At 39.3% G+C, this 22,402-nt stretch overlaps 1 protein-coding gene across 2 annotated transcripts in view; it reads left to right on the forward strand.

Annotated features, from left to right (window-relative positions):
- Nucleotides 1-2,592: 2,592 nt before the first annotated feature.
- The window catches only part of LOC135935435 (uncharacterized), a 39,872-nt gene continuing 20,062 nt past the window's right edge, over nt 2,593-22,402 (forward strand). Inside the window, exons 1-2 of one of the 2 annotated variants that reach the window (XM_065477736.1) lie at nt 2,593-2,739; nt 9,316-10,340. In XM_065477736.1, coding sequence (XP_065333808.1) covers nt 9,401-10,340 — 940 coding nt within the window. In that variant the 5' untranslated portion in view covers nt 2,593-2,739; nt 9,316-9,400. Of the gene's footprint in view, nt 2,740-3,041; nt 3,183-9,315; nt 10,341-22,402 lie in introns of those variants that run through there. The other variant, XM_065477735.1, reaches the window with a different exon arrangement.

Consider the following 22,402-nt stretch of genomic DNA (forward strand, 5'->3'; position numbering starts at 1 on the left):
GATAAAAAAGCGGCAATATAAGTGCTTGTGTGTGCATGTCGCAAGTCTGTTTACTCCCGGACACTTTTTCTCGGTAATAATTCTCTCGGTTCTTTCACTTTAAGGTTTATCAAAGAATGTAAAATACGAGAAATTTAGTGCAGCACAGGTTAAATAGGCTAATGCTCTTGAACTTGAAGTGGATGCTTCGATATTATTAGCATTTAAATCATTTAAAACCTAACGAAGATATCAGAATACAATAAAAACAGGTGAATAGCAAGAAAATTTTAAATTCCAATGAACTCTAGTGGTAAAGTTGAATTAAAATAAAACTGAATTAAAAATAGCAATTAATTACAGGGAATTTTTCAAACCTACACCAAGTTTTTACCTGTTAACACGGCTAGATGATCATCATCAAAATTATATACTGATTATTTTCCAAATTTGACTAAAAACAAATAAAATCAGCTAAAATCTAAAACCTTTTAAGGAGTCAAATGTTTAAATTAAGGAAAATTGAATTTTCAAAGCAAATTATACTCTAGTTTAGAAGAAAAACGTTTTTTGAAGCAGATATTTTGTCAGAATTCATCGAATTTAGTCCAAATAGTTTGTCTAGATGGCTTGGTCAGATTTATTAATTTCTTAAACTGTAATTCGAATCAAAATTTCTTCAGACCTAAAAAAAAATCAGGGGCATAAAACTCCCATGAAAATGTCCCATTTTTGTATCAGAGGCATAATTCTTTTTCTGAATTAATTGGTCTTAATCCAACTCGTGAGCGTTTAGAAAGAAAAAATACAGATTAGAAACGCCTACTTCCGCGTGTATCTGACTGCAATACAATTTCTCTGCAGTCGAGTTGCGGAATATAGACAGCGGCCGATTTGGCTCTGCTTCTCATCTGCCTGTTGTGCTGGAAAGAGGGCCCGTGGGTTGGTTTACTTAAATCTCTTTTTCAAAAGCACTCTCTCGCTGCACCGACTATATACTATTTATTATTCTCATTGATAGGTTCGCATTATGGGTACACCTGTGTGTGTGTGTGTGTGTGTGAGTGTGTGAGTGTATGACTCTCTCGTAACAGCATTCTGGTCGTCCCACATGCAGCAGGTCATGCCGTGCCTTGGGCCTCGACTGGATTTTCAAGTCGCGCGGCTAGCTGCCTGGCTCACCGCGATCATGCCAGCGGTTTTGCGGCTGCTGATCTCGAATCTCGCGCGCTCCATTCGTTCCGCCGACCGATGTAATTTATGTGAGTTTAATATTAAGGTTGCACATCGACCTGTTGCTCAAATTTTCCGTCTTCAAATATATAGATGGTCCATCGCACTCGACTGCGCGGTGCAGACGCGCTGAGTGAGATTTATTATTCTCTTTTTATGCTGATTCATATCTGTCAGGCCTGCGCGCATTGAAAACTGTTTTGCGATTGCATTGCCAAAGGACGTGAAATCACACGGAGGAGAAAGAGATCGCCACCTGCAATCACTTATTGTATTGAGCTATATTTTAGAAGAGAAACGCCTACAAGAAAAATTGTATCCAGCCATTACTTTTAATTCTCATGATTTTAAACTACAAAAGAATTACAAAAAAACAGTTCAAAATTTACGTCAGTGGTTAAATTTAACCACAAATAACTTTCAAAAGGCTCCTGAAATGAAATTAGCTCAAATAATTTTGTTTTATTTCAAATTTTAACAGCAACATCCTTGTCCAGTCTTTAAGAACGAAAGTCTCAGGTCGTAAGACAGTTTTCAAGCCATTGTAAAGAAAAATGGATCCTCAAAAACCTCCAGTGCACCAGGGAATGTCGAGATGAGTTGAATGATTCAGATTTTTTCCTTATCTTGTGGTAAGAACGCGATATTTGGCGGTATTTGCAAAAGTCCAAAAACCCAACCTTTTAAATTTAAACAAGTTCACAAATTTGGCGTTTACAAATTTGAGAAATGAAAAGCACAATTAATTTTTAAAATTGATCTAGTAGCAAATGAGGAAATGAGATTTTCTTGCATTCTCCAAATTAAAAAAAAACACCTCGTCTTTTGTGACAAATACGGCAATTTTTACCATTTTTTTACATTCTTACCGTAGATTTATTTTCATTTTCTCTCCTCATTTGAGCCAACACTTGCTCTGATAGTTTTGTTCTAAAACTAGGCGCACCTCTTTTTCAATCGGTTAAAAATGGAAAATGTTATCCTATTATCTCACCCAGCACCGTTAACTGCTCTCGGTCAAGAAAGAATATAGACCATAAAAAACGCTATTTTTCTCAATTAGTGAGAAGAGAGCGGAATGTAAAAAATGCCGAAAAGAAAACGATCTCCCGCGCACAAAATACGCCTCATCGACTGCGGTTATAATTTCCCAACGGCTTAATTACAATAATTACCACGGCGTTGGTGCACAAAAAACCTTATTCTGGGCACAAGGCCCTTTGTTGCTGCGGTCAGTGGGGGATTAAAACAATTACCATAATGCGAGTAAAACTCTCTCAGGGGTCTAGCCTAACCGCGAGCCCCGGCGCAATACCGTGCAACAACGATAGGGGAGTCTTGGCATGGGAGGTGGGGAAGGTCGGGAGGGGAACGCGCGGCAGGTTGGCGGAGAAAGAAAGTCAGTCTGCCGTCTGTGAGTCAGTCAGTAGTTGTGTCGTTCGTGTGAGTGACCTTTAGTGCTTTTCTTCCATCCGCCCTGCCTGCTTTGGATATTTAATCATTCCTCAAACTCTGGATTTTGGACAGGTGAGGGAAATTCCACGATTGTTTGGATTAAAAAAAATGGAGCGAGAGAGATAGCTTATAATCCTTGAGAATTTTGCTGCTTTTTATTTATTTACTTGGGGCAAAACACAAGAAAAAGGAAAGACAATATAAACCGTTTTATGATTGATGTCGTTGATAGTGGAAGAACCATCGCGCACTTCCTCAAACCGAACGAAAGAGCGAGATAATCCCCCCTTTTAAACCCGCATTACTTCTCGTAAAATCGTAAACAGACGCGGAGATAGAGAGCGGCAGAGATAACACTCAAGCTGGGATAATTTTGACACCTCCTCGAAATTGGGGGACCGCTCAATCCGAAGGAAGGTGATCTTGTCACGTCTGTTGCCGTGATATTGGTTTTGGCTGCGGTAAATGTCAAGGGAGCGCTATCGCATGCCGAACGAGCACGAAAAAGGACGCAGGTCAGTGTTTCTTTCCAACTAGCTTGGTTTTGCAGCTTTAATCCGACTTGTTAGAGAAATAGTTGCACAATATATGAATGGGATTTCAGAAATGACTAATAGTGCGAGGAGGATTACGTTTTTGAGGAAAGAAGTTGGGAAATGTATAAAAATAACCTTGGCACACGATTTCCAATCTAATAGGGATTTTAATCCAGTCATGAGAATTTATTCCCGATGCAAGTTGGCTCATTAAATAGTTGAAACCCCCTCACCGAGGCCATTTAAATCGCGAATGCAGACGTGCTTCTCCTCGCTCTTGCACAGAGCGCGAGCGAGTTTTGTGTTTCTCGCCGCCGCTCTGGGAGGTTCCGATTCAATTTCACCAGCCAAGCATGCAAATGCGCAGAGCTGAAAATTTGTGAATTTGCACAAGCAGAAGACGTGGAGACGCGCGATTTGGTCTGCTTGCGTTTTTAAAAAGCCGGCAGAAAACCTTTCGGGAGATTCGTATGCGCGAAATGGCCCATTAGTGTGCAAAGGATGCTGGGCATTCGCCATATTCGTCCGGCTAATGTTTGAAAATCACTGGACTAGCTACCTCATATTCTTGGAAGAGTGCTGTATGTTGAACATTTTCTTGCGTAAGCGTTATTGCTGTTGAATGCAGTGATTAATTTTACAACGGTTCTTTATAAAACAGGAAAAATAAATTAGTAAGGTTTAATGCAAAGTGTTGAAATTTTAAGTTTCTTGCAAGACCGAATGGTGTTCTATAAGAAATACACAAACCATAATCATAAATTTAAAAAAAAACACGAAGTAAAAATTCAACGCCTAATATGAGTATGAGCCAAAAGACCAAAAGATCGGAAAAAACTGCTCTGCTAAAAATAGCTGCCTATAAAGAATTAAAGAGACGATATATTTATTTTCCTGTCAGTTTGTAGAACATTTGTCCAACCTGACAAAAGAAGCCTTGCTAATTGCACTCTCGAACATTCTATAATTTCTCATTTTTACCGGTTGAATTTTCGTGCAAATCGCTTGTTTAACAGATTTTCTCTTGTCCTTTTGTGTCTAGAAAAGTGTGTCAATTCAAAGGAGAATAAAAAGAGCGTTTGAAAAATCGGCTTCCTTTCTTTGGCATCACGAAAACGCGCACTTTTGGCGCAGACGTTTAAAGCGATTATCATTCCGCGGTCATTGCGAGCACACATGGCGCATCTGTTGAATAAATTTGCAAAACAGCCGCGCGGCAGGTGCTCCGACAAAGGAAAAGTGCGATCGCAGGGTCTGAAAGGAACACTCTTGCGCATTTGGCGAGAAAAGGGTATTTAGCACATGCATCTCCGCGCGTAAGAAGGTCGTGTACATTATGGCATTGTTGTCGACTTTTGCTGAGTGGCGTTGTTTAATTACTGCGTGGCGCGCCGGAGAATGACAATAAGGAGGCCGTGCACCTTTCTCGAATTCGCGTGTGCATGTATATGTGTGCTCTTCGCGGATGTGAAATTAATGGTTTTGGCAAGCGACACGCGGTTGTACACGGTTGTTGTTGAATTAATGAACTGAAAGTTTGTTTTAACAATGAGCCTAGCTGCATTTGCAATGAGGACAGTTTAAAATAATGGACTGTAAAGTTTTTTTAGAGGTCTCAGCCGTGTACTTTTAGCCGGCGGCTGGTTGAACAGGCATTAACCACATTTTTGGACGGTGGCTGGCGGCTGGCAGACTTCTTAAAGTGAAGTTTGATAGTACACTTAACGGTTTGAATGGCCAGAAACCAATTGTTTTGCAATTTTCCGACTTTTTGACCGGTGACTGATGAGACTGGTGCAGCTTTTTAAGGTCACGGTGGCTGGCGGCTGACTACGAGACCAAAATGTTCAGGTTTTACTAATTATTATAGAAGTTTGACACCTGAAAATAGTTTTTCTTCGTTTTGGGTTACAAATCAGTCGATTAAATCGTCTAATGAAACTGAAAAAACTTTTTTAGCTGACACGAAAACAAGGAACGCATCTGTAATTTGTTCACTGTGATAGTTATCTAAGAAAATAACAATATATTATATTTAAATGTCAAGATTGATCATAATTATCGAGGCCAATTTTTCATACTGCTGTTAGTCGATCCTCCCAGTCCATTAATTTCTTTTGAACGCATTTTGGAACGGAGCTTAACTCTCGAATCACCCGACAGTTCCGTTCGTTGGTGGTGTCCCTTTTATTTTGAAGTCATTCATCTTGTAAGTCATCTCTGGTTGCTGTTGGTGTGCCCCGCACTTGTTTGGCACATGTAGCTACGTGTGGTTGGAGCATGTGTTCGCGTCTCGTATGCCTATCTGGAGCAGCGTAGGAGCAGCAGGTACATTTACAAACTGCGGCCACGGCGACGTCGACCCGGCCGCTCCATAATAAGCAACTTGACACCGAATCGAACGCATAATTTTGCGCCGCGCCCAAAGCATTCTATTTTAAATAAAATACGGTGTATTTAGAAATATTTTATAACGTGATCAATAAATTTATGTAATGTTACGGAAGAAGTGTAGGATAAAAATTATAGGAATATAAGTGAGAAACCCAAATTGACTTAAATGGAACGGTATTTTTTAATTAAAATTATAGCTGAAATGTTGGCATGCTTATCAAATGGTGTAATGATTGTCTCCCTGCTCGAAATTTATTTTATTTTACAAAAAAGAGGAGTTGTCCCAAAAGGTTTAATACACCGTATTCGGAATCAATGCCCAGAAAATAAGGTTAAGCGCTCTAAATTTTTGGAGAAAGTTGGCAAATTTTAATTGTAACAAGATCCTCTTTAGATTATTGCAGAACTAATTGTTAAAACTAAAAATTGTATTACCTGCTAATTATAGTAGCCTACAATTCCATTAATTTTCAATTGTTGCACTATATCAATTAATTTGGTTCAATTATCTGGAGGCCCCTACAATTTTAAAAAATAATTGATAAAATTTAAAAATGGCAACAATCATGTGGTTCTGCTGGGAACATTTAACTGTGAAGCTTATTGAAGTGAAGGTATATTGTGCGCATACAATTCTAGCATTTCACGTGCAGAGATAACCTCATTTTCCGTCTGATAATCGCATGCACAAGTGACCAGACACACGTAATCGTGCATATTCAGTTGCAATTTGTCGGCGAGAGAGTGAAATTCACATGGTTGCACTTTCATATAATGCTTCACGCGACGTAATCGGAAGAGAACGCACCTGATAGGCACTCACGCATGCGAGCAAATTAGTCTAGGCTCGGGTTTCATCTCCCGCGCGTCACGAAATTGCACAAATGCCGCAATGAAATGCCATTTGAACGGGTCGAAAAATTTCCTCTCTCGCAATTACGGGACGACCTGTATGCAAATGCGGCATTAGAACGGGAGATTTACAATTCTTTGGAGAATGTGTGCACTTATGACTGCGCTGGCAGCAAACAAAAGGTCAGCCAATGAACGACGCCTGGATGCACATAAGGCGAGACCTTTATTGCACCTTTCCCGCGCGCGGCTTGATAATTTATTGATAATCCGACGCATCCACACAGCAGAATTCATTTAGCCTGAGGTGCAACGCAGACTGAGAGGTTAATTTTAATTGGCGCCTGCCATTTGGCATCCGACCCCGCGCGTTATTTAACCGGACGCTCGCTTTTCGTGCAGCCGCGCGCTTAATGGCGCGAAATTAGCTTTCGTATTAACTCCGGCAATCGACTTTTCAATTTAAAAGTGCAGACGTGATTTGCATGTGAGCGGTAATTGTGCTGTTGAACCGTTTTAATAGCTTTTAAGATCATCCGAGTTATTCTTGGAGTCGTGAGAATTTGCTGATATAATTAAAGCATCACAACTTTTTTTGCATCAGAATGTGTGAAGCAAAAATAGATTTAATTGATCAGATTGAAAATTACTCACATGAAAAAAACAGATTTGCTTTTTAATTGTTTGAGATAATTAATTTTTTAATGGAGGATATTTATTAGATTTGTAATCATTCTTTTAATAAATTTGCATTAAGCAATTTTCACAAAATTTATGTGCAACTGCACTCTACATGAGTGAGTCGAAGCCGTTCAATAATTTCAAAAGAGGCAATCGTGAAAATCGTTTTACTGCCACCTTAATTAAGACCAAGTTAATTTACCTTTCAAGTGCAGTCGGTCGGAAAAGAGAATAATAACTGCTCTGGATATATATCAGAGTGGCAGGGTCAGCTCATTCACTCGTCGCAATCGAACAAATATGTGCCCTTGATCTTAGAGCGACGTGCAGTAAAACTATTTGGAAAATATCTTTTGCGTTTCAAAAGCGGTCGTCTCGGCCGATTTGCATAATGACAAAGAACGCGAGCGGCGACGGCGGCGGCGGCGGCGGATTTGGGAGGCAGGCAAAGGGACCACTTTTTTGCCGATCAGACCGAATCAGGCCGAACGGAATGTGAAATGTGTGGGAGCTAAAGGCAGCTCGCGCGCGCGAGCCGAGTAAAGACACTGGACAACCTTGATGGCCAATGAAAGTTCCCTCGGCGGTGAGATTTATAATTGTGTTCGAGCTGCAATACCCTTGGCTCGGCGCCGCGAGCATGAAATTCGTGATTTTCTCAGAAGAAGACACACGCAGCTTTTGCATTTGTCATCATCGCCGAGCGCAGTGGCACTTTTTTCACAGGGGCCTCTCTCAGCCGCGAAACCAATGCCAAGTTTAAGCAGGAGGAATGCCCTCCAGGCTGGTTTACATGTAAATCGCATTAAAAATTTAAATTGACAAGTTTAGAATTAATATAGAATATAAATTACTTTTTTGCGCGGTTTTGCTACTTGTTTTCCCAGCACTCACACTGCAGAATTTTCATTTTGCAATAATATTTTAGTGCGTAGTAGCATATAAATAAAAAAAACATGTTTATTTATCTATCAGATGAGGTTCACACCAGAACAATTCAGGTTCAATTTTATACCTAGAGACCAAATTGAGAATTGGCTTTCCGTGCTCATGAACATTCAAAGCAGACAATGCTGAACAGAAGTAGAAACAAACACCGTTTGCACTTTTTGCTGCACATTATATACACAGCGTGCGCGATGATTTCATTCGCCCACACAGAGCGGAAGTCTTATAAATAAAGCTTCTGACCGTTGCGTCGAGCGAGAGGGGCGCCGAAGGGCGTGGTGCACTTGCTCGGAAAATTACACTCGCGCTTTTAATGGACACGTGTTGCTGCCTGATATAGACGAGTGTGTGTGCTGGCAGCAGTGCTACTATTTATTTATGCTCGCCCCTCGAATTTTATTGACAGGCCACGATTTCAGATATATGTGGTGACGTGACGGTCAGCGTTTGAAAAAAATATATATTTTTCTCTTGCGCCATTGCTATAAATACACATTTTAACTGCGAAGGCGTGTAGATATTTTTCAATTTGCTTTCAAAGGTCGGTTTGAAGGTCCAATTATTCTTTGAGAGGCACCAAAAGATAGCACCTCCTTAGATTTTAGAGCTTTTAGACCAGAAATAATAGTACGTTTGGTAGATATTTATAATAGGAAAATAAATATCTTATTGTTAGTGGAATTAAATTTATTTTAATTGTCTTTTGTTTATTATTGGCTTTTTCAATTTCCATAGGGGACAAAAAGTTGGGAAGAGTCAATCGATTTTAATAAAAATTGGTACGTTGATTGCTTGTAGGAAGGAGATCATTCATCTGTAATCCAAAAATGGCCTAACTTACAGGGGCGCAAAGTTGCGGTTATTTTTTTAAACGCCACTCGCTTCAAATTCGATCGGCTTGCATAAGTCTAAAATTAACCTTGACGCATTTGAAAGCTTACCAAGTGGGCAAAAAATTGGCAGTTTCATTAAAAGTCACTTAAATATAGTCGAATTTTTAAAATTTCTATACTAGACATCGAAGGCCCAAAATATTTACGATGCAATGCACAATTCATTCCATTTTCTTCATTATGAAGAACATTTTATTTTACTTAAGAAATTTACAATCTTTGCCAGAGAAAATAATATTGTTTGTTTTTAGTCTGAAAAATCTTCCAGATTTCAATACAATTTCCCTCAGACTAAACCACACAAAATAGACGATTTTTTCTGAAAGAATCAGTCTTTGTTTCAGAGTGCGTTGGGAATCAGGAGCAAGAGGATGTCCCGATAGGCGGAACGGCGCCGATAGTCTGTCAGGCAGCAGCGGGGCCGTCAAGATGTGCGACGAGTTTGATGAGGTGCCCGGCGTGATGGGCGGCGCATTGAAGGAGGTGAAGAAGTCGTCGTACTACGTGTGGTTCCTGGGCGCGCAGGAGGCCAAGGGTCTGCGCGGCGAGGAGTACGTGCGTCCGATCGTGCGCAGCCTGGTGCAGAAGGAGCGCGAGGTGGAGCCGTTCAAGGTGACGCTGCAGGTCAGCGCCAAGGGGCTGAAGATCGTGCAGAACGTGCCAGGGTGCAAGGATCTGCTGAAGCACTTCATCCCGCACCACGCGGTCACGTGCGTGGTGCAGGAGGCGCCGCCGAACGACGACATCGTCTCTTGCATCCTGCTCATCTACAACCCGAACACCAGGTGTCCGGTGCACGTGCACTGCTACCGCTGCGACTCGGTCGAGACGGCGGCCGTTCTTCGCGCGCAGCTCGAGACGCTGATCGAGCGGCCGGACAACCAGAAAAAGTTCACGGAAATCGAAACCAGGCTGCAGGCCAAGGGGCTGCTCGGTCGGCGGGCGCCGCCCGGCGGCTCCGACGGCCGCAGCAGCAGCGCCAGGGAGTCCGAGTCGTCCGGTTCGTCGTCCGGCGGCGACGGACAGACTCGGCCCGGCTCGCTCTACGACTCGCTGGCCGCCGAGCTGCGCGAGAAGCTGCACGGCATCAAGGGACCGTTGCTGCTGCCACCCCGTGACTACGACACGGTGCACCGCGCCAGGGGCAACCTGACCGGCATCGAGCTGCGCAGGTGCCGCAACGCCGCCATCGTCGGCGCCGCCGAACAGGCCAGCCCGCCCGTGTCCAGCGGCGGCTCCAGCGGAATCGGCTCCGACGACGCGCCTCCAAGCCCCAAGGAGTACCGCGTCAAGAAGATCGAGCAGCCGCCGCGCAGGACCCACCTGCGCAAGACCACGGCCGCCTACCCGCCAGAGCCGCACACCTCCGGTGAGTTCCTTTTTATCTTTTATTTTGTCTCTTGTCGCGACTCGAACGTGGGACCTCGTCCAAGGTCTTTTAATTCGTCTACCAATTAAAAGCTCGTCAATTCGAGAACTTGAGCCTGGAATCAAAGGAGGCTTTTTTTAACAAAGAAAAATCATGACTATAATTATAGCAAATTATTAGCATAAAATTATTTCTCATTTTAACTGATAATTACAGCTCTGAATTTAATACAACAGACTGTTTGTTTTGAACCGTTTGAACTATTTAAATGTCAACCAAAATCACCAAAAATCGGCTAAAAATCCGTGCAGTGGTTCAAATTTCTTAGTCCAAACCCAAGCTATCAAATTTCAGATGGAAATTTTGGGCAATAATTTTTTTAGTCCATTTTTAGGCTACAGAGTGATTTTATTTTTCAATTGACTGAAGCTTGAAGGTTAAATCAGATTTTTACTAAATAAAATCTGAAAAGAGTTTACCAGCTCAATTGGATAGAGATGTCAACAAAGTAACTAAAATTAACCAAAAAATTATAGTCAATAGCATTTACAACTGACACGATCTGAATTTGTGTCGTCCTCTTTTGACTGTTTGCCAAAATTTTAGAGAAATCGTTGTTTGATTGTAAAATTTGCAAGAATTAGAATCAGGACGGCAAATAACCAAAGCCAAAAAGACAAATAAAAATTTTGTTGGCCTGATTCAATCCAAACTGAATAATGTTTCTTTCTGCAACAAGTTATGGGCTTAGTAAAAAGCTTTTTAGTCATTTAAATCAAGTCTCAGAAATAATTAATATAATTTCAATGTCTCACTAAATGTTTTTCCAAAAACTCTTATCTTCAATTACACATAGTTTATTATCCAGTTTATCTTATTTTTAAAACATTTTTAGCGGTAAACACAGAAGAAAAACTTTGGATAAGATAAAATTTCGCTATTTTCTTATGACGTAACACATGGGAGTGTCTCAAACAAAAACAAACCTCCAACTGCGCATATTACCAAAGATGTCAAAAACAATCTCTCATTCACGTTCCACTGACCTGATAATAAAATCACAAAAAGCGAGCAATTATTATTCTATCCATTTTCCTTCTCACAATCCCGCGATCGACATTCACCACTACTTGTAAACAAACACGTGCGAATTGCGAATTGCAATTACGTTTGACCTGCAAATTGCAAAGATACATAGATAGAGTAACAATTCTTGCCTAATTACTCTTTCCTCCCGAGTCGTGCAATTAATGTGAACGAACGTATTACTTGCAATTTATTTTCTCTCTCGTGTAGAAGACGAGAGCGACAAACCTGATATGCGTGAAGCCTCACGCAAAAAGTTGCAGAAGAAAAATGAAGTAAAATGCAACGCACCCGCCGCGATGTTCATTCGAATGCGAAGAATTTTCTCATGCACGCCTTTCGCGGCGGTAATTTGTTGCACAATTCCTCCGGCTTCAGTTGACACACATTCATTCAATTCTAGCTGTTGATAATGATTGAAGAATTCGTTTCAACCGCAGTGACCGAAAATCTAATTAATCGCCGCTGGAGGAAGTAAAAATTATCAAATCTAGAACAAGAGGTGTGTATGTTATTTGTATTTTCCTAAAGGGAGTTCCGCAAATTTAATTTTGCTATAATGACACTCGCTTGCCAAACAGGAAAGTACACAAAGCTCTAATTAAAGCGTGCGTAATTGCAAATAATCAAGTTTGTCCACAAGCAGCGCCTTAACGATTTCCGCCGTGTGCGGCTTTTTAATTGCAGCTTATTCGCCTCGTGATGACACTTTAAAACAATAATAACTGCCGCTCATTGTCAGCCGCGTGAGTGGCGCCGCGAGTGTTGGGCAATCTCGTCGCCATTAGCATTTAGCATTGACGGGCGACCACTCTGCGCCCTTTGAGCCGCACCGCAGGATGCGATTCGAGTGTGTAGTAACCTTCGCACACACGCGCGCGCGCGCGCACCTTATGCAACCAGAGCAAGTCACGCGAGCATGCTAACCAGGGTGCAAAATAGGAGGAATTCGCCACTTTGTCGCGCAAGTTTCTGCAGTTCCGGCTGCAAAATTGGTCAATAAAACGAGAGAAGAAAAATAGCGACACCGGCAGGCAAGTGTGACGTGAGAATTATTACAGCAAAGCGGCGTCTCTTGTGATCACGAAAGCAGCAGCGAGCACGGAAATTTTCGAGGAAACGATCTTAATCGAGTGCTCTGAATTAGAAAGTGCTAATTGGTGTTCGGTATCTGAAAATATTGTGAGAAGTGTAACAAAAATTAAAGGTTTAAAAAAATCGGTGATTTTTTTCTACAATCTCACGTAAACGGATGGATTTCTTCTGCAGTATTTTATATTCATATGTGTGCTGAAACAGTGAAAAAATTGAAGGTACAATTTTTTTTACAAATGAAGATACAATTTGTACATCATCTTTAAAAAGCCTAACTGTAGAATTATCATCTAATTTATACGGGAGGTTAAAAACAATTAACTGTACTCAGAATGGAAAAAAAAACTTGTGAAACCCTGAAACTTCCCTTTTCAAAAATTTCAGGCTATACTATGTTTATCACAACCCATTGGAAGCGTTACCTAGCGGCCGACGGGAAAACCAGCCAAAGGCATTATTATCTTCTTGAATTTTCAGCGAGGAAAATTTGCTTATACGATTTTAGCGAAAGGGTTAAGCAGTAAAACTAACCTCAGAGAGTATCACAAAGGAAATTGAGGGAAACAGATGAGAAATTCGTACGTTTTAAATCGGATTAAAACCATTCTAGATACAAAATCTGTCGAAATTTAGGACAAATTGAGTAAAAAACGAAATATTTGATCATCTTTCCCAATAATCAATTTTAAATGAGGAAAATCCTACCTGCAGCATTGCGAAATTTACTGTAAATTTGATTAGTTTTTTTCGTGTGAAGGATTTTTTTCATTTTTTTTTATTTCAAACAAATTAAATTCATGATCATCCCGCTAGTGAAAAAATTGAAAAGTTTAAATTAAAGATGACCTTGTGAAAATCTTCGAGTCATATACCATACACCGGCCTTTTGGTCATTGCACACGTTATATGATTTATGGCAGGATTAGAAACCTTGAAATATTCACTAAATTACCTTCACAGCGAAACTAATCATCAAATGAGTAATAATTTAGTGCCTGTGAAATGTAGTAAACACAGTAGCCGATAATTTCTCCGCGGCTATCTCGATTTTGAAAGTAGCTCTCATTTAAAGCTGCGAAAAGCAAACACACGGAACAATCGGACGCGCGGTTGCGTTGCTCAACTCTTGATATGCCAATGCTGATTTCCTGGTGGGCATTGAGAAAAGCGTAATAAAGTGATCATTTTGCCTGCTCGTATTTATCAGCAAAGACACAATAATTCCGATAAGCATCTGTTAACGCTAATTAAAACGAGGAGAGAGTTGTTCATTATCAGGAAACGCTCGGCTGGCCGCCAAAAGAACAAAACTATAATATATAATATACTGCAGTGAAAGCCCGCGAGCTTATCAGAGATCCGACCAGCCAGGAAAATTACGTCCCTTTTGGAAGATTGTTTTCGGAGGGCGGTGGCGGTGCGCACGTCGATTACGGCTGACTCAAATAATTTCTCTCGTGGATGGAAATGTACCGTTTTATGTGGCTCAACAGGAAGTCCTTGCGTTCGTTGTAACGCTCGAAACGTACCGAGAAAGACACAACCCTTCTGGCATTTCAAATATAAAACGCTGTGTCTTCTCCTGAATAATGGATCGCTCCTGTCTTGCTTTGCTGTTGTTCAGAGCGAAAATACCGCTCTGTTTGTTTTTCGCGCGTCTTCGCACCTGCGAGAAGATTCCCTTAACCTACTTTCAGTCATAGTATGTAAATTTTGCATGTATTTGCATTGCTTATTTTTAATGTTATCAAATCATTTTTAGTTCTAGCCGGCCATTGATAGAAAAACAATCGAAACTCATAAAATAGGTTCAGTTATGATGTTTTTCATGTAGAAAAATCAATTTTCATTTATCTAAGCGAACGGGAAGCACAGTCTGACTATTTTTTAATATTAATTTATTTTGAATACCGCCGCCACTAAATGGTTATTTCAGTTTTAGCTATGAATACGACAAGAAATAATTAAGATAATTAATATGTTTACGTAATTTTTATGTAAAATCTATTTTTTACTAAAACATAACCTTGGAACACTATTTGATGTTTAATTTTGTCGAGTTTTAAAAACGTTTAATTTTTATTTTAGTTTCAACTGGTTCCAACCATTAAAATAAAAAATTTTAATTTAGAAAATATGTGTTAAGAAAATTATTGTAAATTTTATTTAATGTAACAAAAAATAAGGTCATATTCTGCTCTTCTATAAAATTAGACATGCACTGGCTGCTCTCTTGAAATTTATTTCATGACATAGCAATAAAGATCGGGGCCAGAATTCCTTAAAACACCCTGCAGGACGATGAATTTGCATAAAAGGGAACCGTGCTCTGTAAAGGAAGAAAGCACGCGGAAACAGCTATCCGAGCTTGCAGGCAGAGTAGAAACGAGCGCATAATTTCGCATAATGAGAAGCACGCCGAGTGCCGGAAAAAATGTGTGCCACACAAACAAACTGTAATGATCGGACAATAAGTGCGGCGAGATTGGGATTCGGCACAAATCACGCTGCTTTTCGTATTGCACACACGACGTTATGCGCTTTATTTCCACTTATCACGATGATGGATGGATGGATAGATGGATGAGCCGGTGGTGCGTGAAGGATGCTGCCGCGATTATCTCACATGACTTCTTCTCTTCTCCTTCACCGCCGAAAGAAAGAGAACCGTTGCTCCGATGACACCTCGGCACCTTTTGCATTCGCAGAAAATGCACTCTTCGGCTCCTCGGCCCGGCTGGAGCCCATTGTCGGGCTGTAACACTTCTGAAAGTGCGGCAAAAAACGCGGCTGTTACGTGTTAGCTCGTTTGGCTGCAGATTAATGAATGCTGGGACGACGAGAGATAGTGTCAATTTCTGGTGCAGCAGCGCACAATGCAGCTGAATCATCCACACAATTAAGACGTTCGAATTGTGCTTGTCGGCTAACCAATTAAATTGTAGAATTTTTCCCGAGTGACAGTCCAGTTCAGGTGATGTGTCCATTTCAACGGACTAAATGGACAATTTGGGAGAGTCCACATTTACTAAAGGTTTTGGTTAAGAGACAAAATTTACCATGGAATTTTCGGGCACCAACGTTATGTGAATGAGCATTTAAATTACTGCCTGCATCAAATTTTGCAAAATTCCTCATAAATTAAACAGTTTTTGTCAGTGATTTTTCCGTTTCAATTCTTATTGTTGCGACCTGTCCAACGGGATGCGAATTAAGAGCTAAATTTCCTTTCTGACAAATTAAATTATAACTTTGAACTGAATTTTCTCACTTCGTGATTATCATGTAAACTTCGCAGCCAAATGTTTTAAATAAATTTAAACTGCAATCTGGGAAAAATTTAATCAGTTTAATTTTGGCAGAGACATTAATGATTTTTCACAATTTTTCCCGTACAGAACCACCGTTAAAATGGCAGAGATAAATCATTTCTGCGAATTATATTTTGACCTTTTCACTGATGTTGTAAGAATAATTCACTACCAAGCGGACCTTCTTATATTAAAGAATGTTATTTAAGGATAAATAAAAACCGCAATTATTTCTGTCTTTTTCCGTGCAGAAATATTTTGTAGTTTTATCCGCATTTTTTCGAAATTCACACGCAACGGTAGCAGACGCAGAGAATCAACACACTTTTAAACGAAAATTAATGCAGTGTGCTCTGTCGTAATTTGCTCCAAATGATCCGAATAAAGCGCACGTAATCCGCTTGCATAACAATGGCCCGCTAAACGTGTGATATGACACGCACTTGCAAAATGGGATCTCAGCGCTGGATTTCCACACAATCCTTCCCACATAAATCTGTTTTTATGAGAAAATTCTGCCGTGTCGAAGGTTACGACGAGCGAAAGATAGGAAGTAAGAAGCAGAGTCGTTGCAGAAACGTGCGCTCGTCACAAGAAGAGCGATTTTCGAACGCAAATCGTGCATAATTGCTGCTCGCAGAGCAGAGGAAATTGCTTTAGTATATGTAACTGCTTAATTGCGGTCAAAATAACGCACACGTGTGGGAGAGAGAGAGGGTCGTTTTCCGCGAAACGAAAGCACTCGTGAAATCGATTCATTACACACTATAGTGTTGAAAAGGCCAGAGGCTCATCGTTTTTGCCTTTTGCGCACCAAGAAAGCAAACAGCAGCTGCAGCGATCTCTATTAATGAATTGCTCCTACGTATTATATGAACTCGGCGCTCGTCAGACAAATTGTCAGTGAAAATTAATGGCGGTCTCTTCCAATTATTGATTTGCATAGTGCGAGGGAAAGTTCTAATTTTAATGACTGAGTGGTAAAAAAACATTTTAAGATGTTGAACAAGAAAATAAATCTCTCTACAGGTGAAATGATAATTTTTTCCTTAAGAGAAAATTAGTACAAAATTGATGCAGCACTTAAAATAATTCAATTTTGGTCGTAAACAATTTTCCTATTAAAAATCTGGAACTTAAGTTCTGCCACTGTGGGTTCTTCACTTAATATTCTTTCTTTTGACGCACTTAAAACCAAAATCAGTCCAGCCATTCGCCGCAGAATCGTCGGAAAAGATTTTTATTTCAATAAGTAATAGTTTTTCACGATTCTACGGCGATTGGCTTAACCGATTTTGGTTTTCAGCTCGTCAAAAGAAAGCATATTAAGTGAAGAATGCACAGTAGCTAGATTGAGTCTGACATCACAGCGTAAGTGACCTAAAATTAAATTTATTACTTAAGTATACGGTGGCGCCATCTGTTGGCGGCTTCAAAGTTCGAACGCTAAGATTTATACAACTGGTCAATTGCACTATTTTGTGGTAGCAATTATTGAATTAAATTATTAAAAATCCGTAACGATTTTTATTCAAACAGACATTTTATCAGACAACAAAGCCAAAAAATCATTTTCATAGGTTAAAAGACTTCAATCGTTCGAGATGGCCTTTTTTACATTTTTTTAGTTGTTTTCTTGCGGGTGAAATTGGAATATCAGCTTCATTTTAACACCGGTAAAAAAATGTTCATTTGGATGGAGCATTGTGTAGTATGTATGTATTTCGCTCTCAGTTTTATCGAGAAGAAAACGAAACGTACGTCTGTTATATGAGTGATGTGTGAAGCAGAGTGTCCGAAACTGGAAATAATTAAAATGCGTGCGTGCCATGGGAAAAAGGCATGAGCGGAACAAAAGAGTTTGAGATATGAAATGCATAATGCATATGCGGACGCAGGTGGAGCACTTGGCTTATTACGTCTCGAATGAAATCTCGGCCACACAATGGAATGCGCGCGGCGACGGCGGATAAACAAAACTTCAATTCCGACTTGAGCCGTTTTCCTTGGGTTTCGTGTCACACACACACACACACCTGCCTGCGATTGTCTCGCTCGTTCGAAAAATATTCATATAATAATAATAATAATGGCGAGTACGTGCCAAGGGTGCATATAATGACATTCCGAAATGATAATGCCTGTCGACTCTGCGCTCGAAGGATGAGCTCTTTTTACTTGTTTGCGTCGCGGCCAAGGATTTCCGAATGAATAACCAGTCGTAATCTGATATCAGCAATCAAAGCGGGAATTAAAATAGGATTTAGACGTACGTCATATTATGTTTATTAGTTTGTTAATAAATAAAAATATTGCTACGTAAATAAAAAAAGAGTAAGTACACATTAAAGCAAGTAGTTTTTGTAAACAAAAATAAAATGAAATTTATTTTTAAAAATCATGTTATATAAACAAATTTTATAAGATTATATACGGATTAAAATTTTAATTTTACTAGAGATTCTTTATAAATTGTTTATTAAATTTGTAAAATTCAAGCTATAACAATTAATCAAATTGTTACATTAAATTTATTTTCTTAATTTTTTTTAAACAACTGCCGCATGAATTTTCCAGGAAATGGAATAAAATATTAAAAATTTGTGAATACTTGATTCTTTTGGTTTCCTGAGTGTGTAGGATAAATTAGATAAGAAATTAATTATATTTTGTCCAATGGACTCAACCAAATTTAAATTACGATTAAATTGAACACAATTTAAAAAAACTCGTTCACAACGTTGACAAACAAAGAAATTGTTCAAAAGAAGAAATCCCTAGAAAATCCGATAATAACCAGACATATAATAACGTAAAATCTATTAATTAATAAAATTAGTGTTGAGCACTCATTTGCCTCTATTAATTTATCATTATTAATTTCCCTTCAATAAAGAAACGATGCCAGCCTGATTCGCCTGGAAATCAAACTATCCAGGCCAAAATTAATACTCGATCTCGAAATTACAACCGCCTATAATAAAGCTGCTGCACCCGTTAAATGCACGCGCTGCTTTTGATTTCACCGCGCGGCGCTTCGGTGCAATTACGACCAAACTAGACCGAAAAAGCAAAAACAAGAGGCTGCATAATAAATGGTTTCTAATGAATGCGTGGCCTGCTTCATGCCAATGATTGATTGCACGCTCGGCTGGGCGCAAAAAAGACGAGAAATGAGAATGTCCGCGAGCCATCGGGTGACCCTGTTTAATTGTTGCAGCCGGGTGACGTCATCACCTTTGTCAGCACGACTCGGCAGAAAGGCGTCTGTCGGAAAATCGGCTAATTCGCATTTAAACCTTGCTGCCGGTGGCTTTTTTGCATCAACTCGTGGACACAATGAAAGCAATTGTGCCGCTTCTGTCGCAAGGGAAAAGCCGATGAAAGTTTCGGCAATTAGCCTTTTGCTTAATGGACATCAGCTGTCGACAGGTGACATTTTTGTGGTTGCTAACATGCGCAAATAATTTAATTTTTATGTTTAATTGCAACTTTCTGTCATTCGCAGAAACCAGCGGAGAGTTAATCAGATTTCTCTTCATTTTTTGCGTTTGAATTAAAAGCTCGCTGAAATGAAAGAATTTGGCGAATTCCATCCCTTTGAAAATGTCTGATGTTGAAGAAGAAATTAATACGAATGATTTTCAAATGCAGGTTGATGATTCGGATTTTTCTTTTAAGGACTTTGAATTTTAGAAAATCAATAACTGATTTTTTCTGGCCTTCGAATCGTCACTGGATAATTTAATGAGCATTGTGCACAAATAAAAACGTAAAAACAATCGAAATTAGTGAATATTTGAGGCGAATTGCAAGATTTTGAATAATTAAAGCAAATTTGCCTTAATTCTAAATTTCCTGGTAAACGTTCAGCCTAAAAATATTATATTGTTTTCCAGCGTTGAAATTGTCCCTAAAATTTGTTAAACACTTTGATTATTTTTGTTGTTTTTGCAACTTCGTCGTATTTTTTTATTTTAGTAATAGCGTATTTTAAAAATTGTAATTCCATCTTATAAAAATAAAAATTTGTTTTAATTACCGGTCTAGTTTTTATTCCATAAATAATTCCTTAGCGGTTAAAATTTGAATTTTATCATCCACGCACATCACTCTTGATTAGGTATTAAAGTAAAAAAATCCGGAAGCCCCTCAAATTTGTTTCTTAGAGCAACAAACTAGACGTGTTTCATGGAGCACGTTTCTCCTCCAAAGTGACTCACTCATTCGGATAAACAAAACAAAAGTCGGCTGATTGGGCCATTTTTACGAGCGTGTGCGGCTAGTTGGCCTGTTGCGGGGCCGCGGCGCGCGCGAGAGCTGTCAGCGGAGAAAAGCGATCGAGCCAGCTAGACGGGAATCGGATGAGAAAAGCAGCAGCAGCATCCTTTACAGTTATCTCACTGAGACTGCGGTTGTTTGTTTTGCGTGAAAAAGGCCGAGAGAATGAAAGAGCGCGCCGCTGCCTGCCACTGGTGTGCGCGAATGCAAAAAAGAGACTGCCCCGTTGACTTTTGAGCCATGAATCGGTCGCCGCCGCCGCCGCCGCGCGGCCCTAACTGTGCACAATTTCCATCTTTTCGTCTTTGTGGCGAAAAGAATGAGCCAAAACCGGAGATCTGGTGTGACCCCGTTCCCAGATTATCTTTCTCTCTCTCTCGCCACGGCAGTCTTGACAAAAGAAAACGTTTTTCCTATTTTCATTCATATTAAGAACGCTTGTTATCTGTTTCAACAGGAAACTCTGGAATGAATACGACACGGAGTGAGCACAAATTAAAACTCGAATTAGCTCGTTTTCCGCTTTAATGGAATTAATTGTTTTTACTTTTGGGCAAATGTGTGACTAAAATACAAAAGTAAAAAGGCAAAGCCAATTTGAAACTATTGTAGATTTCTTCATTTTTTAATTTAAGAATCTGTCTGTTATGGGAAATAGATGACAATAAATTAATTGGAATGAAACTAGCTAGAGTAGGATTTTGTATAACAAAAAAAAAATAAAAAATTCATCTCATTTATTAAATGAAAATGAGATTTTTGTTAAGGAAAATGAATCATTTCCAAAGACGAATTTATCTATTTAAAAGAATCTATAAACACTTAGATTGAACTTAAATTGCCGGGATTCCGAAGCTTTCATTGTACGGTGTTTATTTAAAAATAAAAATATGCACCATTTGCTGCTGAGGTTTTTTATTTGATGTTGATTGAAATAACGCACAAAATAAAATACTTTGCTTACATAGTACATAAATAATAAAATATTTAATAAAAAGTTTCCTGTAGTTAAAGAAAGGAAAAATTAGAAGCAAAAATTTATAATTTAAATTTTAATTAAAATTAATTTTAAGTTTACGACAGAAACGTTTTTCCTTCTAATTTAAATTATTCTGGCAAACCGACGTCTGAATGACACATTTTGAGATTAAATCCAGGAAGCGTCTCAAGATGAATTTCTCAATTTGAACATGCTTAGCGCGACCCGATTACCTTTTTCCCCGCGAGATAGTTTCACGTGTGATACTGCCAAATAAATGCATGTTACAAAGAGGACTGAAGCATGGGAAGGGAACAGACAAGATGACAGCCGCGATAACAATCTTAATTGTAAATTTCACTCGCCGCGTGTACGTACATTTGGTGTTGTCCTTTCTCAAACGCGCGTGTGCGAATTAATTTTCTTATTTCTTTCTTTCTCCGAACGCACAAAAGACGACAATTAAACTGGCTTCATATATATATTTGTTTAATTTAATTATCCAGCTACTCATTTGAATAGCCACGCGGTGAAAACTCGAAAGCGATCGAACCCGCCGGCGAAATGCGCGTGCGGCTGCGAAAAGAAAGCAAGCTCTTCGTATTTTTATTGATCTCTCGAGCACAGCACCGATTGTTTTGCCCAAAAATAAAAGCAGTCGTTTGATTGTTTGTTTTTGTTGACAAAGAAAAAAATTTAAACTTTCTTCGCCGCTGAGAATTTGTGCAATAAAAGCAGCGATCGATTGTGAGAGGCACTGCCGGCGCCTTTTCTTTTCTAAATAAATTAATTTATTGCTGAAAATACAAGTCACGATGATGGTAATTTAATTTTTACACTTCTCTCGATTATTTGTTTATTTAATGCTGCCTCTAAGAAACATTTTATAGACAGCAGAGGCTTTATATACTGTAAATAAACTATAATTATCCCTAAGGAATCAGTTAAAGCCAAAATTAACCTACGGTAGAGCAGTAAGTTTTTAGAAAAGTGACTGCAAAGTTAGTAAAACCAATTTAACTGGTGAGAACTGTCTCCCTACTTGAAATCTAGTTTTATTTCACGAAAAAGAGTTAACCCGTTTGATAGAGATAAATCTTCCAAGAAAATATGGACAAACGCTGTAAAATTTGGAGCAAATTGTCAAAGCGCAAAATTGTGAAACTAGCAATTATTCAACCAACGGCTTAATTTAAGCCAAAAATTCTAGCAATTTAAATTGTTGCATTTGTATAGCAATCCGCTTGAAAAGCCAGTTCACATTTCCTTTCAGAAAATAATTATTTATTGCCGTATAATTACTGCAAAGC

This window comes from Cloeon dipterum, chromosome 2, assembly GCF_949628265.1.
Source record: "Cloeon dipterum chromosome 2, ieCloDipt1.1, whole genome shotgun sequence".
In the NCBI taxonomy this organism is placed as follows: Eukaryota; Metazoa; Arthropoda; class Insecta; order Ephemeroptera; family Baetidae; genus Cloeon; species Cloeon dipterum.